We start from the raw sequence: 15,896 nt of genomic DNA on the forward strand, positions 1-15,896 counted from the left end.
AAATGACAGACATTTAAAGCCCATTCACATCCTAGTGTAACATACACCTTCATGTTTCAGTGTTACTTACATTAATGTGGTGATGGCAACCACAGATGAACCTGCTCATTCACGTCCATTTGGTCGTATTTCGAGGACGGACACGATGGACCAGGAGACGCTTAAAAAGATCAACTCAAATCAGAAATGAATTAAACTAATGCAAGTTTAAGTAGAAGCTGTTTTCAGATTATTTTCATACTTTTATTCAGTGTTATTTCTGTTGTGTCCGTCTCTTAAATGTGTCCCTGTGGAACATCGACTGCAGGTCAAATTACACTAAACATGAGTTTAACCCAAAGATGGAGGTTCTAGACCAGGGGAGTCAAACATATGGCCCGTGGACCCAAACCGGTCCACTAAAGGGTCCAATCAGACCCATGGGATGAATCTGTCAAACACAAAAATGACACCGAAAATATCACCAGTGGTGTTAAAATCATTTTAGTTTAGGTTCCACATACAGACCAATATGATCTAAAGTAAAATACTATCAGAACAATTCAAAATTTTTCTCTTTATTTAGAGTAAAAACTTTAAACTATATGAAAATATTTAGGTTTACAAACTATTGTTTTATGAAAAATGTGAATAACCTGAATATGAACAACCTAAAAATGTCTTATAATAAATCAGTGTAATTGTACCAATATTTTATCTGTTATTAAATGTTTTGTGTATTTGTAGATTCACTGTGATCATGTGCAAATCATAAACTGACATTAACAACCGGGAATTTCTTAAGAAAAATACATTCAGTTTTAACAAAATTCTGTCTCACATTTTTAAAGGATAGTTTGTATTTGTTAACATTTTCAGTGTGTAATTTTACTTTTTTCACTCTAAAAACAGAGAAAAGTTTGTAGTAGTCATTATTTACAGGTTATCATTTTACTGGTTCTGATCCACTTTAGGTCATATTTGTCTGAATGTGGAACCTGAACTAAAATGATTTTAACACTGGTAATTTAAATCTTCAGTGTAATTTTTTTAAATTTTAGATTCATCCTGTGGGAGGGACTGAACTCTTCGGCGGCCAGTTTTGGTCCACGGGCCCTATGTTCGACACCCCAAGTTCAATATATTGATAATAAATGTCTACTAATCTATTATTCAGTTGAACTCAGATGATTCTTAATTTTTTCTGCATTAAAGTTTTCATCTCTTCATTAAAACCAAATAAAACTCAACTTGAAAACCTGCTTAGATCTTATGTGCCTTTTTTCATATTTTATGTGATTTTGGGAATGTTTGATCTTTTTATAAAGTGGTTTCTGAAGCTTTTAGTCAAAATAAAGAAAATGAACATCAGTTTGACGCTGTTCAAGACGCTTCCACCGCCATCAAATCGGTTTCATCAGACTCGAAGTCATCGTAGAACATCGCAGTCGAAGGAGGAATCAGCGTCATTTCCAGAGTATGAAAACTAGAAAGCAGAAGGCCTGTCGTACTTCCATTCCTTTTTATTATTGTGAAAACATCTATAAACAAGACTCAAAATGGGAAAAATAAGTGTCAGCAAAAACAGAAATTCCACAGTTCTTTTCTCCAGTTCATGTTTCTTGGTTTCATCCAAATCAACACTATAAAAAGTCGCCTCAGAGTCGCTCTGTGATGGAGGACTTGGTCTGGACTCGGAGTCCAGTCTCAGAGTGTTTGTACTTGTTTTAGTTGAAATTAGAGCTTCCTCCTGCGTCGGCGCCGTTCGTATCGTCTCCTCCTCTTCCTCAGAGTTGTGACGGTGTCGCTATGATGATGACGCCGATCGGGTTTTCTGCCATTCCACGAACTCATCGAGCAGAACCGGCCCTGAAGACGGAAAAACAACGACACCGTCAGCGACATGGCCTCAGTTACGACAGACGCCGTACAGTAGAACCTCGCAGTACAAATGTAATTTATTCCATGAATGTGTTCGTTTTGTGATTGACTCGTTTTACAAATCAATTTTCCCATTGAAATGAATTGAAATATAATTAATTTCTTCCAGCTCCAAGAACTGATTTTAAAACAGAAACAGAATTTTGTCCCGATGTGCATTGTAGGAAGCGGAGGTTCGCGCAGCTACAACAAACACGACACAGAAACGGCTGGAGCTCCGCTTCCCACAAGGCACATCAGGACAAAATTCCGAAGATGCCCAAGTGACCCACCGGCTCCGTTTATAAACAAATGGTTTGCTTATGGTGGAGTACACTTCGAAATTGTTCACCGTGAGGGAAGAGATTCAGGTGAGTAATGACGGAAAGACTAATGGATTCATGACACTGAGGATATGACTGAGGTTTGACAGATCTGATGAAAAAATGGTGACGAAAGTCATATGCAGCTTTAAATACCGTCATACCACGGTGCTGCGTTCACTGCCCGATATTCAGTCGTGTTAAGGCAGATTTTCGGCTGTTGGACGTTGTCAGTCAGTCTGGCGACGTTGGTGACATGAGTCTGTTTGACGTGTTCCGTTCGATCAGCCGTCGTTAATGCTGTCGTCGGTCTTTTGTGGCCGATTCAACGTGTGTAATCGTCCACTCCCCATCGTTCAGTCTGACCAGTCTGATTGGTGGAGGGATAGGCCTGGACTAGTGAGTGAGTGAAGAAGTTTCCATGTGAATCCAGCTCTGCCAAGGCACTGCACACTATTACTGTCTTCTAGAATAGTCCATTCACTGCTCAGATCAGATCTGAATGAGTGACAGTCAGTGTTGACTATGGACTTCATTCATTCCATGAGGTCAACACTGTTAGCACAGTGCAATTTCTCCTCAGTTTTCACCTGTGACATCTTTCCTCTTCCACCAGTAGAAGCCCTAGAACTGACAACACCAGGATCTTCTTACTAACCATCCGTTCAACGAGTACAACAACACCAACCCTTCTGGACGACTGAACACTGACAACAACGACTGACAACAGCGAGCTCTGGGTTTGGTCTACAGAGATATTCTGTTATGTCCAGTTTTATGTCTCGTGCAAGCAGAGAACATATGCTCATGTCGGTAATCGATTTAGTGTGTTCGTCACACTTTTTTGACCGTGTTGGGGGGATGAGAGCTGACTGATCAGTCGGCTACCTTTTCTGGTGATCAGCAGTCGGGTTGGTGTGTCTTCACCCTTAGAACATCTGAGATTAATCTGAAACTTGACTAAAGCATTCACAGATGCAGATGGTCCTGTTTCGACCCAGACCACAGTCATAATTTCATTCTGATTCCATTCCAGACAGAACTGGGTCCGTTTGGTTCTGTTCTACTCACAGGCTCCGTCTTCATCGTAGTTGCTGAGGTCTGAGTTGATGGTCCTGCTGAACTCCAGGACGTTGTACCACTGGTCCTTGTTCATGCCCTTGTACTTGGACTGCTGTAGGAGACACAGAGGACATGTCAGGGACACAGAGGCGCTCCATTCATTCAGTTACAGCCAGCGATGACGGACAGATGAGAGGCGGGGTTTACCTCCAGGAACTGATGAAAGACGGAGAACAGAGGCCACGTCCTCCCCAACAGCAGAGACAGCATGGACTTAGCTGTGTCCATGTCCAGACTCCTCTGGTCTTTGTCCTGAACCAGACACAGAAGAAGGACAAACAATAACTAAAACTGAACCAAAGTAAACAATAAATAAAAACTGAACCAAAGTAAACAAACAAAATCAACAGAAAACTAAAAAAAAAACAACAAAATAAACAAAAAAGGATCAACTGAAACAGATAAACAGTTCACATTAACAAGAACAAAACAAAAAAACTAATGCAACTAATAGATAATTAATATGAACAAGAATAATCTAAAGCAACAAAATAATAAAAATTAACTAAAATAAATTACAAACATTAAAAATTAAGAGAAAATGACAAAAAAAATGTGTTATAAATTATACAAAAAAATAACTAAAAACAAAAATGAACAAGAATAAACCAAAGTGAAAAAAAAGTAATAAATAACGCAGGAAATTGAATTAATCAGTGATATCAATAAAGGACCTAGGACCTGAAGGAACTAGTGACCATTAAACCAACCCTTAACCAGGGTTCAACATAAGCCACACCCACCCTGGCGAAGTCGAAGGCGTATCTGTAGATGTTCTTGAAGGCGGTGGCGTCGTTGAGTTCACCGCGGAGGTAATCCAGTTTACTCTGTAAACGCTGTGTGCAGTCGCATCTGCAGGAGGACCAACAAACACAGATACAGACTGAAGCAAGCCCACATGGAGGAGGAGGAGGAGAAAGAAGAGGAAGAGGAGGAGCAGGAGGACCAACAAACACAGATACAGACTGAAACAAGCCCACATGGAGGAGGAGGAGGAGGAAGAGGAGGAGCAGGAGGACCAACAAACACAGATACAGACTGAAACAAGCCCACATGGAGGAGGAGGAGGAGGAGCAGGAGGACCAACAAACACAGATACAGACTGAAACAAGCCCACATGGAGGAGGAGGAGGAGAAAGAAGAGGAAGAGGAGGAGCAGGAGGACCAACAAACACAGATACAGACTGAAACAAGCCCACATGGAGGAGGAGGAGGAGAAAGAAGAGGAAGAGGAGGAGCAGGAGGACCAGCAAACACAGATACAGACTGAAACAAGCCCACATGGAGGAGGAGGAGGAGGAAGAGGAGGAGCAGGAGGACCAACAAACACAGATACAGACTGAAACAAGCCCACATGGAGGAGGAGGAGGAGGAGGAGGAGGAGGAGGAGGAGGAGGAGGAGGAGGAGGAGGAGGAGCAGGAGGACCAACAAACACAGATACAGACTGAAACAAGCCCACATGGAGGAGGAGGAAGAGGAGGAGCAGGAGGACCAACAAACACAGATACAGACTGAAACAAGCCAACATGGAGGAGGAGGAGGAGAAAGAAGAGGAAGAGGAGGAAGAGGAGGAGGAGGAGGAAGAGGAGGAGCAGGAGCAGGAGGACCAACAAACACAGATACAGACTGAAGCAAGCCCATATGGAGGAGGAGGAGGAAGGGGAGGAGGAGGAGGAGCAGGAGGACCAACAAACACAGATACAGACTGAAGCAACCATCCCACATGGAGGAGGAGGAGGAGAAAGAAGAGGAAGAGGAGGAACAAACAGATACAGACTGAAGCAAGCCCACATGGAGGAGGAGGGGATCAGCCTGGGTTGGGCTTTAAGGAACACAAAAGGGGGCGGTCTTACTGTAACGTGGTCATTCCTCGGAGCCACTCCTCTTTGGTGAAGAAGCCCATGCTGGCGGCCTCCAGATGCCAGGCTAACACTAACATGATGATCTGGGACGGAAACACACGACCAATCACAACCCGCAATCTGAAGGAGGCTGGAGTAACGGGCCAAAGTACACCCCCAGGACGGAATATGCCCCCCAGGGCTGGAATATAACCCAACCAGGGCTGGAACATGCACCCCCCAGTCAGACCAGAATAAAGCCATGTGACATCAGTAACATTCAGTCATATACACAAGAATTACTTAATTTTTCATCATTTTGTTTGGGTTCAGTTTTGTCAGGTTAGTTAAATGAGAAAACTAACCCACTTAAATCTTAAAATTCTTAATTATTTTATTACTTCAACCAGAAAAACCCTAATCAGTAAAAAAAAAAAAAAAAAAAAAAAAAAAAAAAAAAAGACCTCCACAAAGATCAAGGATTACTACCACACTTCTCAGTAGTGTTGTTTACACATTAAAATAAAAGCACATCAAAAACAAAACATGATAATACGATTGGAACATAATGTTCAATTAATTTGACTGTTCTTTAAATAATAAAAGTCATAACGTCCTGATGTTTCAAGTTCTATTGATGGTCCAGGCTGGTTTATACCCGGGTATATTCCGGTCAGGGTATACTTAGGCCTGTTACACCAGTTTTTTCCAGGTAGAGAACATTAAAGACAGAAAACAGACCCCACTAAACACATGTAAATAACAGACCCTTTTCCACCAACATTCACAGGAACTTTAAATACCTGCGAAAACAGCTCTTGTTAATCTGTTTTGATTAGTTCAGATCAGACTGTTAGTTTCCAGATTCTACTGAAGTGTCCACAAACACATCCATAAACTGCTTTTTGATGATAATTCAGTCATAAACTAAAATTAAATATGACTTCTGCTCCAAATAAGAAAAATGTTGGCAACTTGACTGTTGTGGGAACTTTTTGTTGACTTAAAAACATAACTAAACCCCTTTCCACCAACATTCACAAGAACTTTTATTACCAGGAATTTATTTCCCTGGTAAATTAATTCCTGTTGATCCGTTTCCACCTCAAAGTTCTGGAAATGTACACAGATCAGACTTGTTTCCAGACGTCGACTCGAAGTCCTGCTGAGTTTCTTTGGATGGTATTCTGTAAATCCGTTGCTCCAGGTCCAGGTTTATTATCCAGAGTGAATTCAGATGGACACACAGATTATTCCAGTGACCTTGTGGGGACCAGGTGAATACACTCAGTGTCTTCGTCTCATTCATTGGAGGTCACTGTAATAATCTGTGTCCAAATACAAAGAGTTTATTCATCAAATGGACGTCGTCGTCCACTTCTCATAGTTTCTCTTCTTTTTCTCCTTTTTCCAAATGATCAAAAACACAAATGAAGTGAATCTTGGAGAAATGGAATAAACACGTTCACAGACGTCACTGGATGAAACATGGAAGTGTGTTCCACCAATCAGCTTTCTTCAACAAACAGCCCCGCCCCCAAGAATCCAATCCACCTACTAGGAACTTTTTACAGACAAAGTTTGGGATCGAGGGAAAGCTTTTCAACCGGGTAGTTTTGATGGAAACACACTAAGGTTTTTCTGAATCCAGAGTAAATTTAAAGTTCCTTTGGTGGAAAAGGTGTTACAGACACTGAAATGGAGAACCGTACGTTCTGCAGTGACTGAGCTGAGATCAGGAACACCCAGATTCAGTCTGAACCTGACCCCATTTACATTCACACTAAAACTCTGATCATGATCTGATTTGTGGAGTTATCAGATTATTATTGATCCTTTAAACCAAGGGTGTCCAATCCTGGTCCTTCAGAGCTACTATCCTGCATGTTTTAGACATATCCTTCCAACACACCTGATTAAAATGATAAGCCTATCATCAAGCTCTGCAGAAGCCTGATAACGACCGTCAGGTGTGTTGGAAGAGGGAAACATCTAAAACATGCAGGACAGTGGCTCTCAAGGACCAGGATTGGACACCCCTGATATAAACAGTATAATCTGATTAGAATAAATCAGATTAACACACCTGGATTTGACCCCAACACTCTGATGTCTTCATGCATGTTTACAGGTTAATCTGATTTATTTAGCTCTGTTACATCTGAACATGTGGACAAAAAATTTATTGTTTAAAACAGAAAAGATGTAGTCAGTAGTGAGCTGAACACAATAACAGGGAGTTTGATTCTATCATCACTACGTAAGTACGAACTCTAAAAGAAACCCAATAATGGACTGAAATGTCTGAACCAGGGTTTATGGATGACGGTGTTTCTGAAGTGAATGTAAACACATCAGATCTGATTATTACATTTATCTGATCACTACTTTATTGGGTTTTCACGGTCTCGTAAACGGATTCATCAACTGGACTCACGTTCTCCGGCTCCACGCCGATGTCTTCACAGAACTTCTCCATGGCGTCGGGGCCGACCACCTGATCGGGTCCGGCGTACTCGTGGAACCAGGCCAGACACTTCTTACTAGAGAACAGCTTATCGCCACCGACGCTGCTGGGCCTGGCGCCGCGGATCTTAGGGCGGGTGAAACTACAGCACAAACAGAAGAGACGACAGTCAATAAGACAATCAGTGAAGGAAACACCAAGGTGAACGGACTCCTTTAGGGGGTTTGACACAAACATCTACAACAGGGGGGTCAAACATGCGGCCCGTGGGCCAAAACCGACCCGCCAAAGGGTCCAATCCAGCCCTTCAGCGCAAAAATTACACTGGAGACATTAACAGTCAAAGATGCTGAAGCGGTTTTAGTTCTGATTCCACTGACAGACCAATATGATCTAAAGTCAAATAAAGACCTGGAAGTAATGACTGCAAATGTTCCTCTTAGTTTAACCCTTCATGGTCTGAGCCTATTTTGACTGTTTTTCAGTACTTTTGATTTTGCCTTTATATACACTAGATAAAGAAATGTTTATTATACCCATGTTTGGTATCTTTTTTTTTTTTTCAGCCAAGTTTCATCTATATCAACTGCCTATTATTTTTTTTACTTTAACCTACGATATCAACACAAAAGGCCAAAAAAAACCCCACAAAAAATATAATCAGATTTAAAAAATTGATAGAATTTATTGCATAAATAACAGAAAGATACTTAACGAACCTTTTCAAAGACTTTAGAAGTGAATATTGGTTCAAAATATTAGGTATAGAAAATCAAAATCCTATTATAATGGCCGTTCTGTGTCTGACGCGTGTTTGTCCAGTGCGTGTCCCGATGTTGCACCACGGGAGGGCGTACGGGTGCAATGCCGCTGTTGCACCACAGGAGGGCGCTATTGTACAATGGCACCATGGGTACAGTGCTGCTAGTTGTAATACGTTAAAACTATACTCAAATATTTGACATAAAAGCATATCTTTATATAGGCGTTTTCTCCGGTTTTCTCACCCCCCCGGTCCTTCTAGTTTCCACATCCGGTTCAGGTGGGGGTCATCCTCACCCTTACCTGTAATGCTAATGCAGTCTGTGGATTACAACCCACAGATTCAGCCATTTTTTTTCTATTTTGAAAAAGGACAAAAAAATGACGAACATATGGTCAGAAGTATAACCCCCCCACCATCACCACCACCTCATTGTCATACTTTTATTTACATTTGTTTGCTGCGGTTTCAAAACGTCATATCTTCAGTTGTATTTGCTCTATCAACATCAAATAAAAAGTGAGAGAGTGTTTAAAGTCTGCACTTTCGAATGCAATTATCCCCAGTGGTCTGTGTGACCACTTCTGACGCTACGTGTTGAAAATGTCATGTGATTCAGTCACTGGGTCGTGACCATGGACCCCCAAGTGTTAATGTAACATTTGTTTTAGTGCAAAAAAAAATAACACTAAATTATGAAAATATTTACATTTACAAACTATCCTTTAACAATAAAATGTGAATAACCTGAACAAATATGAACTAGAAACGTGGAAAGAAAATTAAGTGTAATTTTATTTAATATTCTGCCTGTTACTAAATGTTTTGTGCCTTTGTAGATCCAAACTGTACATTTACACATGATAAGTTGAGGCATAACACTGTTAAAATTGCACTAATTTCTCTTACAATATTTCCGTTTTTTGGAGGTTAGTCATATCTTTTTTGTTTGAATAGTTTCTAAAGCAGGAGTGTTAAACTCACTTTAGTTCAGGTTCCACATTAAGCCAAATATGATCTGAAGTGGGCCAGACCACTGAAATAATAACATAATATATAAATAATGTCAACTCCAACCTTTCCTCTATGTTTCAGAGTGAAAAAAGTAAAATTATGCAATAAAAATGTTTACATTTACCAACTATTCCTTTTAAACAATGTGAATAACATGAACAAACTGAAATTTCTTAGGAAAACTAAGTGTAATTTTAACTATATTCTGTCTCAGTTTATCATTTACACATGTAAATTATAACTTACAGATCACAGTGGATCTACAAACACACAAAACATTTAATAACAGGCAGAATATTGGTAAAATTACACTTCAGACATTTCAAAATGTTCATATTTGTTCATCTTATTTGTGTTTTTGTGAAATGTTAGTTTGTTTTAGTGTAAATACAGTAAAATGACATGAAAATGTTTACATTTACAAAGAAAAAAGTGGAGTTGTGAGTATTTATAGGTTATTATGATATTTTACTATTTTATTTTATTATCCATTTTATTTTACTGATCTGACCCACTGGGGATTAAATTAGTCCGTATGTGGAACCTGAACTAAAATGATTAATATCTTCAGTGTAATTTTTGCATTTCACAAATTCATCCCACAGGCCAGACTGGACCCTTTGGTGGGCCGGATATTTTAAAATTTTGATGGGGTGTTTTGGCACTAAAAACACAAATATAACTTTAAGCACATTGTGTGTTTATTTTTGCTCTGATCCGAGTTGATCATTTGTCTTTGATGGATTTTGGTGTTCATTTTAAAGTGGACGCCACCAAAAACAGGAGAAACGAGAGGAAGCAAAATAAGATCTAACCAGGTCTTTCAGAGTCAGAACAAATACAGACGATCTTTAATGAGTCAAATAAAGCGTGTTTGATTCCATACATGAACCAAAAGACAAATGACTGTTCTTTACCTGGTAATTTTACTCCTGTGCTCATGATCGGCTGCATCAGGAAGCTTCCTCTTCTTCTTCATGTCTGAACCTTTAATGGGCATCACTACCTGGGCTGCACACGAAACAGAACCGAGAAGGATGGGTTATACGACCGTATATATACACAGGAATTAAAGTTATGATCAGAGTTTTATCAACAGTAGAAGCACCTTTTATATCCAAAAAGTCATAACAATTAAAAATGCTAAATATATCTAATATGAAAAGTTAATTCTATTTAATACTATTTGCAGTTTAGTGTCGAAACACCATCATCTTCTGTAACACTGATTCATTCATTTTGTAAAACAAACAAATAAATAAAATGGACAAAAGTGAATTAAAAAACTAATTAATGTGAAAAAATAAGCAGACAAATAAAACAGACAAATAAATTAATAAAATGAGAAAAAAAGAATTTTTTAAAAAATTTTAAAAAATACCAAGCAACATGAATAAAATAAGTATAAATTGTAGAAACAGCACCAAGCAACAGTACTAGAAATAAGTAGCAAAAGAAACAAAAACAATTTAATACATAAAATTAATCCAAACGGTTTTTTAAAAAATGAACAAAATAAAGTTGTAGATGTTTGTTTCCATGTTCTGTTCATGATACGTTATTAAAAGTTGCTTTTCTTTAGTTTTCTCTGTTTTTATATAATAACCTTTGAATTTACTCTGAATTTTAATGAACATTTACAAGATCTGTGAATTATATGTAGGAAAATACAGGATTTATGCTGAAAAATGTCAAATGTAGATGATAATATTATAATGATAAAAGGTGATGTTAAATGTAGAGATAATCCATTTGGATGTCAACACAAAAACAGTTTGTAGGTCTTTAAGCGTTAAATATTTTATGGCTGATGTTCCCATTAAATCATAGTTCTATGAGACTCATGTTCTGGTCTCTATGGGACAACACTCACAGTCATAATAACAGGTTCAGATGCAGAACGTACCTTTGTGTTTCCGGCTGCCCTGTCCATTCACACCCAAGCGATTCTACGACAAAAACGGACAAAACATCAGACATGACTCGCCTCAAACATGTCAACAAGTGAGAATATTAAAGACAAACCACGACTCACGAGTTTGTCCAGCGTGACTGATACGAGGTCAACGTCAGCCAGTCACCATGGATTAGTCCTACAGGTAGAAAGGACAAAGAGGTGGACAAGAGGACAGACAAAATATAAATATACAGGGTGTCCCAAAAAATTTAACATCATTTCTTCACCTTTAAAATTTGTCTGCTCTTTTTGCTCAAAAAAGTGTAATCATTTTTATTGTTCTGCACCAGAAAAGGCATTCTGTGTACTGAAGTACACCCAAACTCAGTCAAATGTGAATGTGCAACGTGAATTTGTAAGAAAATTTCATAAACAAGTGCCAACAGGAAAGCAGATTTGGACATGGTATAAGAAGTTTCCAGAGGAAGGATGTTTTTGTCAAGGAAAAAAGGAACTCCACTACCGACTTGATGTGTGCTGCGTCACAGGCGGTGCACACACTGAACATTTAACTTTGGAACATTATAAAATTACCATCCAAATTTTTCATTTGAAATTTGTAGAATAAAATGTTTTATGTCCAAAGTAAATCCTACAAAGTATCATTTCCCCTGACCATGTAGTCACTCTGATATAGATGTCACAAATGATGTGAATTTTTTTTTGGGACACCCTGTACAACTACATGTATAACATTCACTGCATCCGTCATCAACCTTTTCTAACTAGTCATTTAGGACTGAAAAAGAAAAAAAAAAAAAAAAAACCTGTCTTATGTGTTTTACCTCAAAGTGACCGTTTAAGAAGCTCTTCAGGGTTAGTTTGTGTGGAGTATGTTGAAAATAAAATCAAAGTTTCTGTGAATTTATAGAACTACACGAAAGAATAGAGGTGTGTATTGGCAAGAATCTGGCAATACAATACAAATCACAATACTAGGATCATGATACGATGTATCATGATACTATTAAAAAAGGCAATTTTTTTGTTTGTTTCTTTTAAATGATTATTTCCTTGAAGAATTGAATTACACCAGAAATCTGCACAAATACCAAACATTTTTATTGGATCAGAACAGGATCTGATGCTGTGTCACAAAACTTTCTTGTGTAAAAACTTAAATTCTGTTTTACAGACATTACAGTTTAAGATCCTGTTCAAATGTTCATATTCTATTAGTTCAGAACCAACATCATAATATTATTTCTGTGCAATCCCAACAAAGGAACTAACATTATTTAATAAAAGAGTGTTAAATAATAACAAATAAAATATAAACAAAAAAGAAAAACAAAAAAAAAACTAAAATAAATCTCCACAAAATTGAGATTTGAATAAATTCCTAAAAATATCGACACAGTACTCTTTAATATCGATACAGTATTGTGAAATGAAATATCGCAATATATTGCAGAACCGATATTTTCTTTCACCCCTACTAAAGAAAATAATAACATTTATTGTTATCGTGTTTTGCAGCAAAAACCAACTGTTCGGTGAAGTCTTCATTTACACTGAAAGAAGGTAAACAGATGAATACCTTCAGTGTCGTTAAATAAAAGTAGTCTACTTTTTCTACTGCTGCTTCTATTTTTTTAGATTCATTTAGAGTATAGTTTACATTTTTAGATCTGCATAACAGAAAGACGTTATCATTATGACAACAATAACAATATGTGTGTAAAAAAAACGGTTATTTACTCCCGTATCATTAGTCTCATTAATGCCAAAAAACTATCAAACACTGCAGCTTTAAGTCCGGCTACACCACTGGACTAATCAGATACAAATGGACAAAAGTATGTGGACACGTTGAATTCAGGTGTTTCTTTTCTAACAGGGGTCTGGGATACAAAACAATAATGACTAATGTCATAATATTGTTTTATATTGGGCTAAATATCATATCAATTATTGATATTGATGTAGCCATTAAATGTTCCAATATTTATGTCCATATAGTTTGTAAATATCAATATTTCCTTAAAGTTTAAGGGAGATTTTTCTTCTTAAGTGAGATGTGATGAAAGTAGATGTTTAGTTGTGGTAGAAAATTATTATTTACAGTCAGAGCATGACAAATATTTTAGAAATTTAGAGAAAGAACATTTAAAATCAGAGTGGATAAAAAACAACAACAACAACAACAACAACAACAACAACAAAAAATCAATGTGGAGAGAAATTAAGTCCAAACCATCTCTGAGGCATTTTGGAGACAAAGATTACAATTTAAACCAAACTGACCAATGCAATGATATTTATCCCATAATAGAAATCTATATTCTGACATTAGTCATTATGTTTTGTATCCCAGACCTGTTACAAAAGAAAAATCTGAATTCAATGTGTCCACATACTTCTGTCCATATAGAGTATGACTTGGATAATTATGCCATGAGGCTAACGATATGTTTGTGACAAAGCCACATGGAGCCACTTGAAAAAGGCCCATGAGTCAAATATGGCCCATGAGCCACAGGTTGCCCCCCCCCGATCTATCCTGTCCTGCTCCAACACAGCGGTGATGAAACATTGAACAGAATTAGTGACACGTGTGAATACGAAACTGTAAAAAGGTGAGTGAGTCACAAGAGTAACCGGATTAAAAAGATAGAGCAGACAGATGGAATAAGACCTCCTTAATCAACTGGGTCTGGTTCATCTGTTCCAGTCCAGACTTCAACATTTTCAATGGATCCAAATGACAAAAGGGGCAAAGGAAGGGTAACATCTAGATCAAAAAATACATTCATTCATTATATTTTGAAACTACATTACTTTTAGTGTTCAGAACAAGTTTTTTTTTTTAGAAGTACGTTTTAAAAACACTCAGATGGTGTTGTATTCAGCATAAACTTATGTTTGCATTCTTTGTCAGTCAGTGGAATTCAAAGCAGAGCTGTGATCCTCTTCTACTGAATATATATTATACTTATAATCAGGTAGAAGGTCCTTTTAAAAACCTTTTGCTAGTCTTTTTACAGTGGTTACAAATATCTAATAAACTGAGATAAATATATGTTAAAATGTATTAAATTAGTTTATTGAGGTGTGTCTTACTATTTAGAGTAAAAAAAAAAATCTGCATTAACATGCAAGATTTCAAAAAATATTCCAAGGCACACTGTAGGATTTGTGTAAAAATAAAACGCCTTCGTTACTCCATGGCATTAATTTAAAATACAGCCAACGCATTGCGATCTCTAGTCTTCATCAGGGCTTTTTAATCAGCACAGGTGAAAAATGGAATAAAAAAATGTAAATGTGTGGGCAGCAAACGGGAAGTAGGTTAGAAAACCGCAAAATACTGAGAATGACTTTACATTCATTTATAGTGAGAACACCTGAAAATGGTTAAAGCCTCACATGTTACTTCATGCTTTAACACAGACTTAGTTGGAGCTTTAAATGGGTCACTAGATGTCTACTTCAGTCTAATGAGTTCAGGTACAGTTACCCCTGAAACCACAGATGAAGTTTAATATTTTGTCCTGGTTTATCTGAGAATGTGCAGAAACAGAATGAACAGAAGTCCATTCAGAACACCTCCATTCCACCTGCTGTTACTTTGAGACAGTTTACAACCAGTTTCACACATTTAACACACATGTAGCTGCATCCGTCCTCTTTCACACAGTGTGACGACCAAAGAATCTGAACTATGAGGCTGGAAATGTCAGCAGTTCCACATCAGAGAAGTAGTTTGTGTTCATATCCAGAGATGCTCACTTTTACATCAGTGTTCCCACAGTTTCAGCTCAGCTCAGTTTTATATCACCACAGTCAGTACAGTCTCCTCTCTGTTGAGGTGAAAACATTTTGCAGATCAGATGAAGTATCTGGACCATACAGACCTCTGTCTGAGGAAAACCTGCTCCACATTTCAGTCTTCTGCTGTTTTTGAGGTGTAAACACTAACTAGGTCACAGGTTTAATACACTACATTTAACTGGGATCCGATCTGAATGTTTGCTCAGATCTTACAGCTGAGTTCTGGAGTGTTAAAGGATAAATAAAATAAAAATAAAACCTCCATCAAACCGCTAAAACTGGCCATTAGAGTTGGTCAACATTTGACGTTTACTCTGTTACGAAACATTAAGTCAAACGACTTTTTCTCCCGTTGGTACACGCTATGGGCAGCTAGCAAGGCCAGGGTGAGCATATCAAATGAAACACACCCAGATACCCATGAAACTCCATAAATTACTCTATAAAACCCAGAGAGTTGACTTAATCTGACTGAGCTTCACTGCTACGACAGCTCTTTTGTTTGCTAGCTAGCATAGCTACTCTGCTAACGGCTAATAAATGATCAACACAAGACTAAGAAAACTACTTCACCTCCTGAGTCCAAGAATAAAACATCCACAGAGATTTACTCTACTGTTCTAAGACGACAAAACCCGTTAGATAAGAATAATACTTACTTTTGATGTAAAATACGGCTGGTAACTCAGTCCCACCTGCCTTCTTTCGCCGGGATGAATGTTCCGGGCAGTCGCC

At 37.9% G+C, this 15,896-nt stretch overlaps 1 protein-coding gene across 2 annotated transcripts; it reads right to left on the minus strand.

Annotated features, from left to right (window-relative positions):
* Positions 1-1,484: 1,484 nt before the first annotated feature.
* On the minus strand, positions 1,485-15,896 carry dcun1d5 (DCN1, defective in cullin neddylation 1, domain containing 5 (S. cerevisiae)). 2 transcript variants are annotated; one of them, XM_030151300.1, is made up of 10 exons: positions 15,821-15,896; positions 11,466-11,523; positions 11,337-11,379; positions 10,348-10,441; positions 7,624-7,795; positions 5,199-5,290; positions 4,088-4,196; positions 3,492-3,596; positions 3,294-3,396; positions 1,485-1,848 (listed from the first exon to the last, which is right to left on the minus strand). In XM_030151300.1, exons 4-10 carry the CDS (start codon positions 10,428-10,430, stop codon positions 1,787-1,789), a joined length of 726 nt encoding a protein of 241 aa, XP_030007160.1. In that variant the 5' UTR covers positions 10,431-10,441; positions 11,337-11,379; positions 11,466-11,523; positions 15,821-15,896; the 3' UTR covers positions 1,485-1,786. The 2 variants fall into 2 exon arrangements, with proteins under 2 accessions (XP_030007160.1, XP_030007161.1); XM_030151301.1 differs by lacking the exon at positions 15,821-15,896 and adding an exon at positions 15,120-15,138.

The sequence above is a fragment of the Sphaeramia orbicularis genome, chromosome 13 (assembly GCF_902148855.1).
Source record: "Sphaeramia orbicularis chromosome 13, fSphaOr1.1, whole genome shotgun sequence".
Lineage (NCBI taxonomy): Eukaryota > Metazoa > Chordata > Actinopteri > Kurtiformes > Apogonidae > Sphaeramia > Sphaeramia orbicularis.

Excerpts from the sequence above, each read along its gene's own strand:
- dcun1d5 (XM_030151300.1), bottom strand. The coding sequence starts at position 10,430 with ATGCCCATTAAAGGTTCAGACATGAAGAAGAAGAGGAAGCTTCCTGAT. Across the intron at positions 4,197-5,198 it reads CGAGGAATGACCACGTTACA|ATGCGACTGCACACAGCGTT; the intron begins GTAAGACCGCCC and ends GTCCTCCTGCAG. Across the intron at positions 3,397-3,491 it reads TCTTTCATCAGTTCCTGGAG|CAGTCCAAGTACAAGGGCAT; the intron begins GTAAACCCCGCC and ends TGTCTCCTACAG.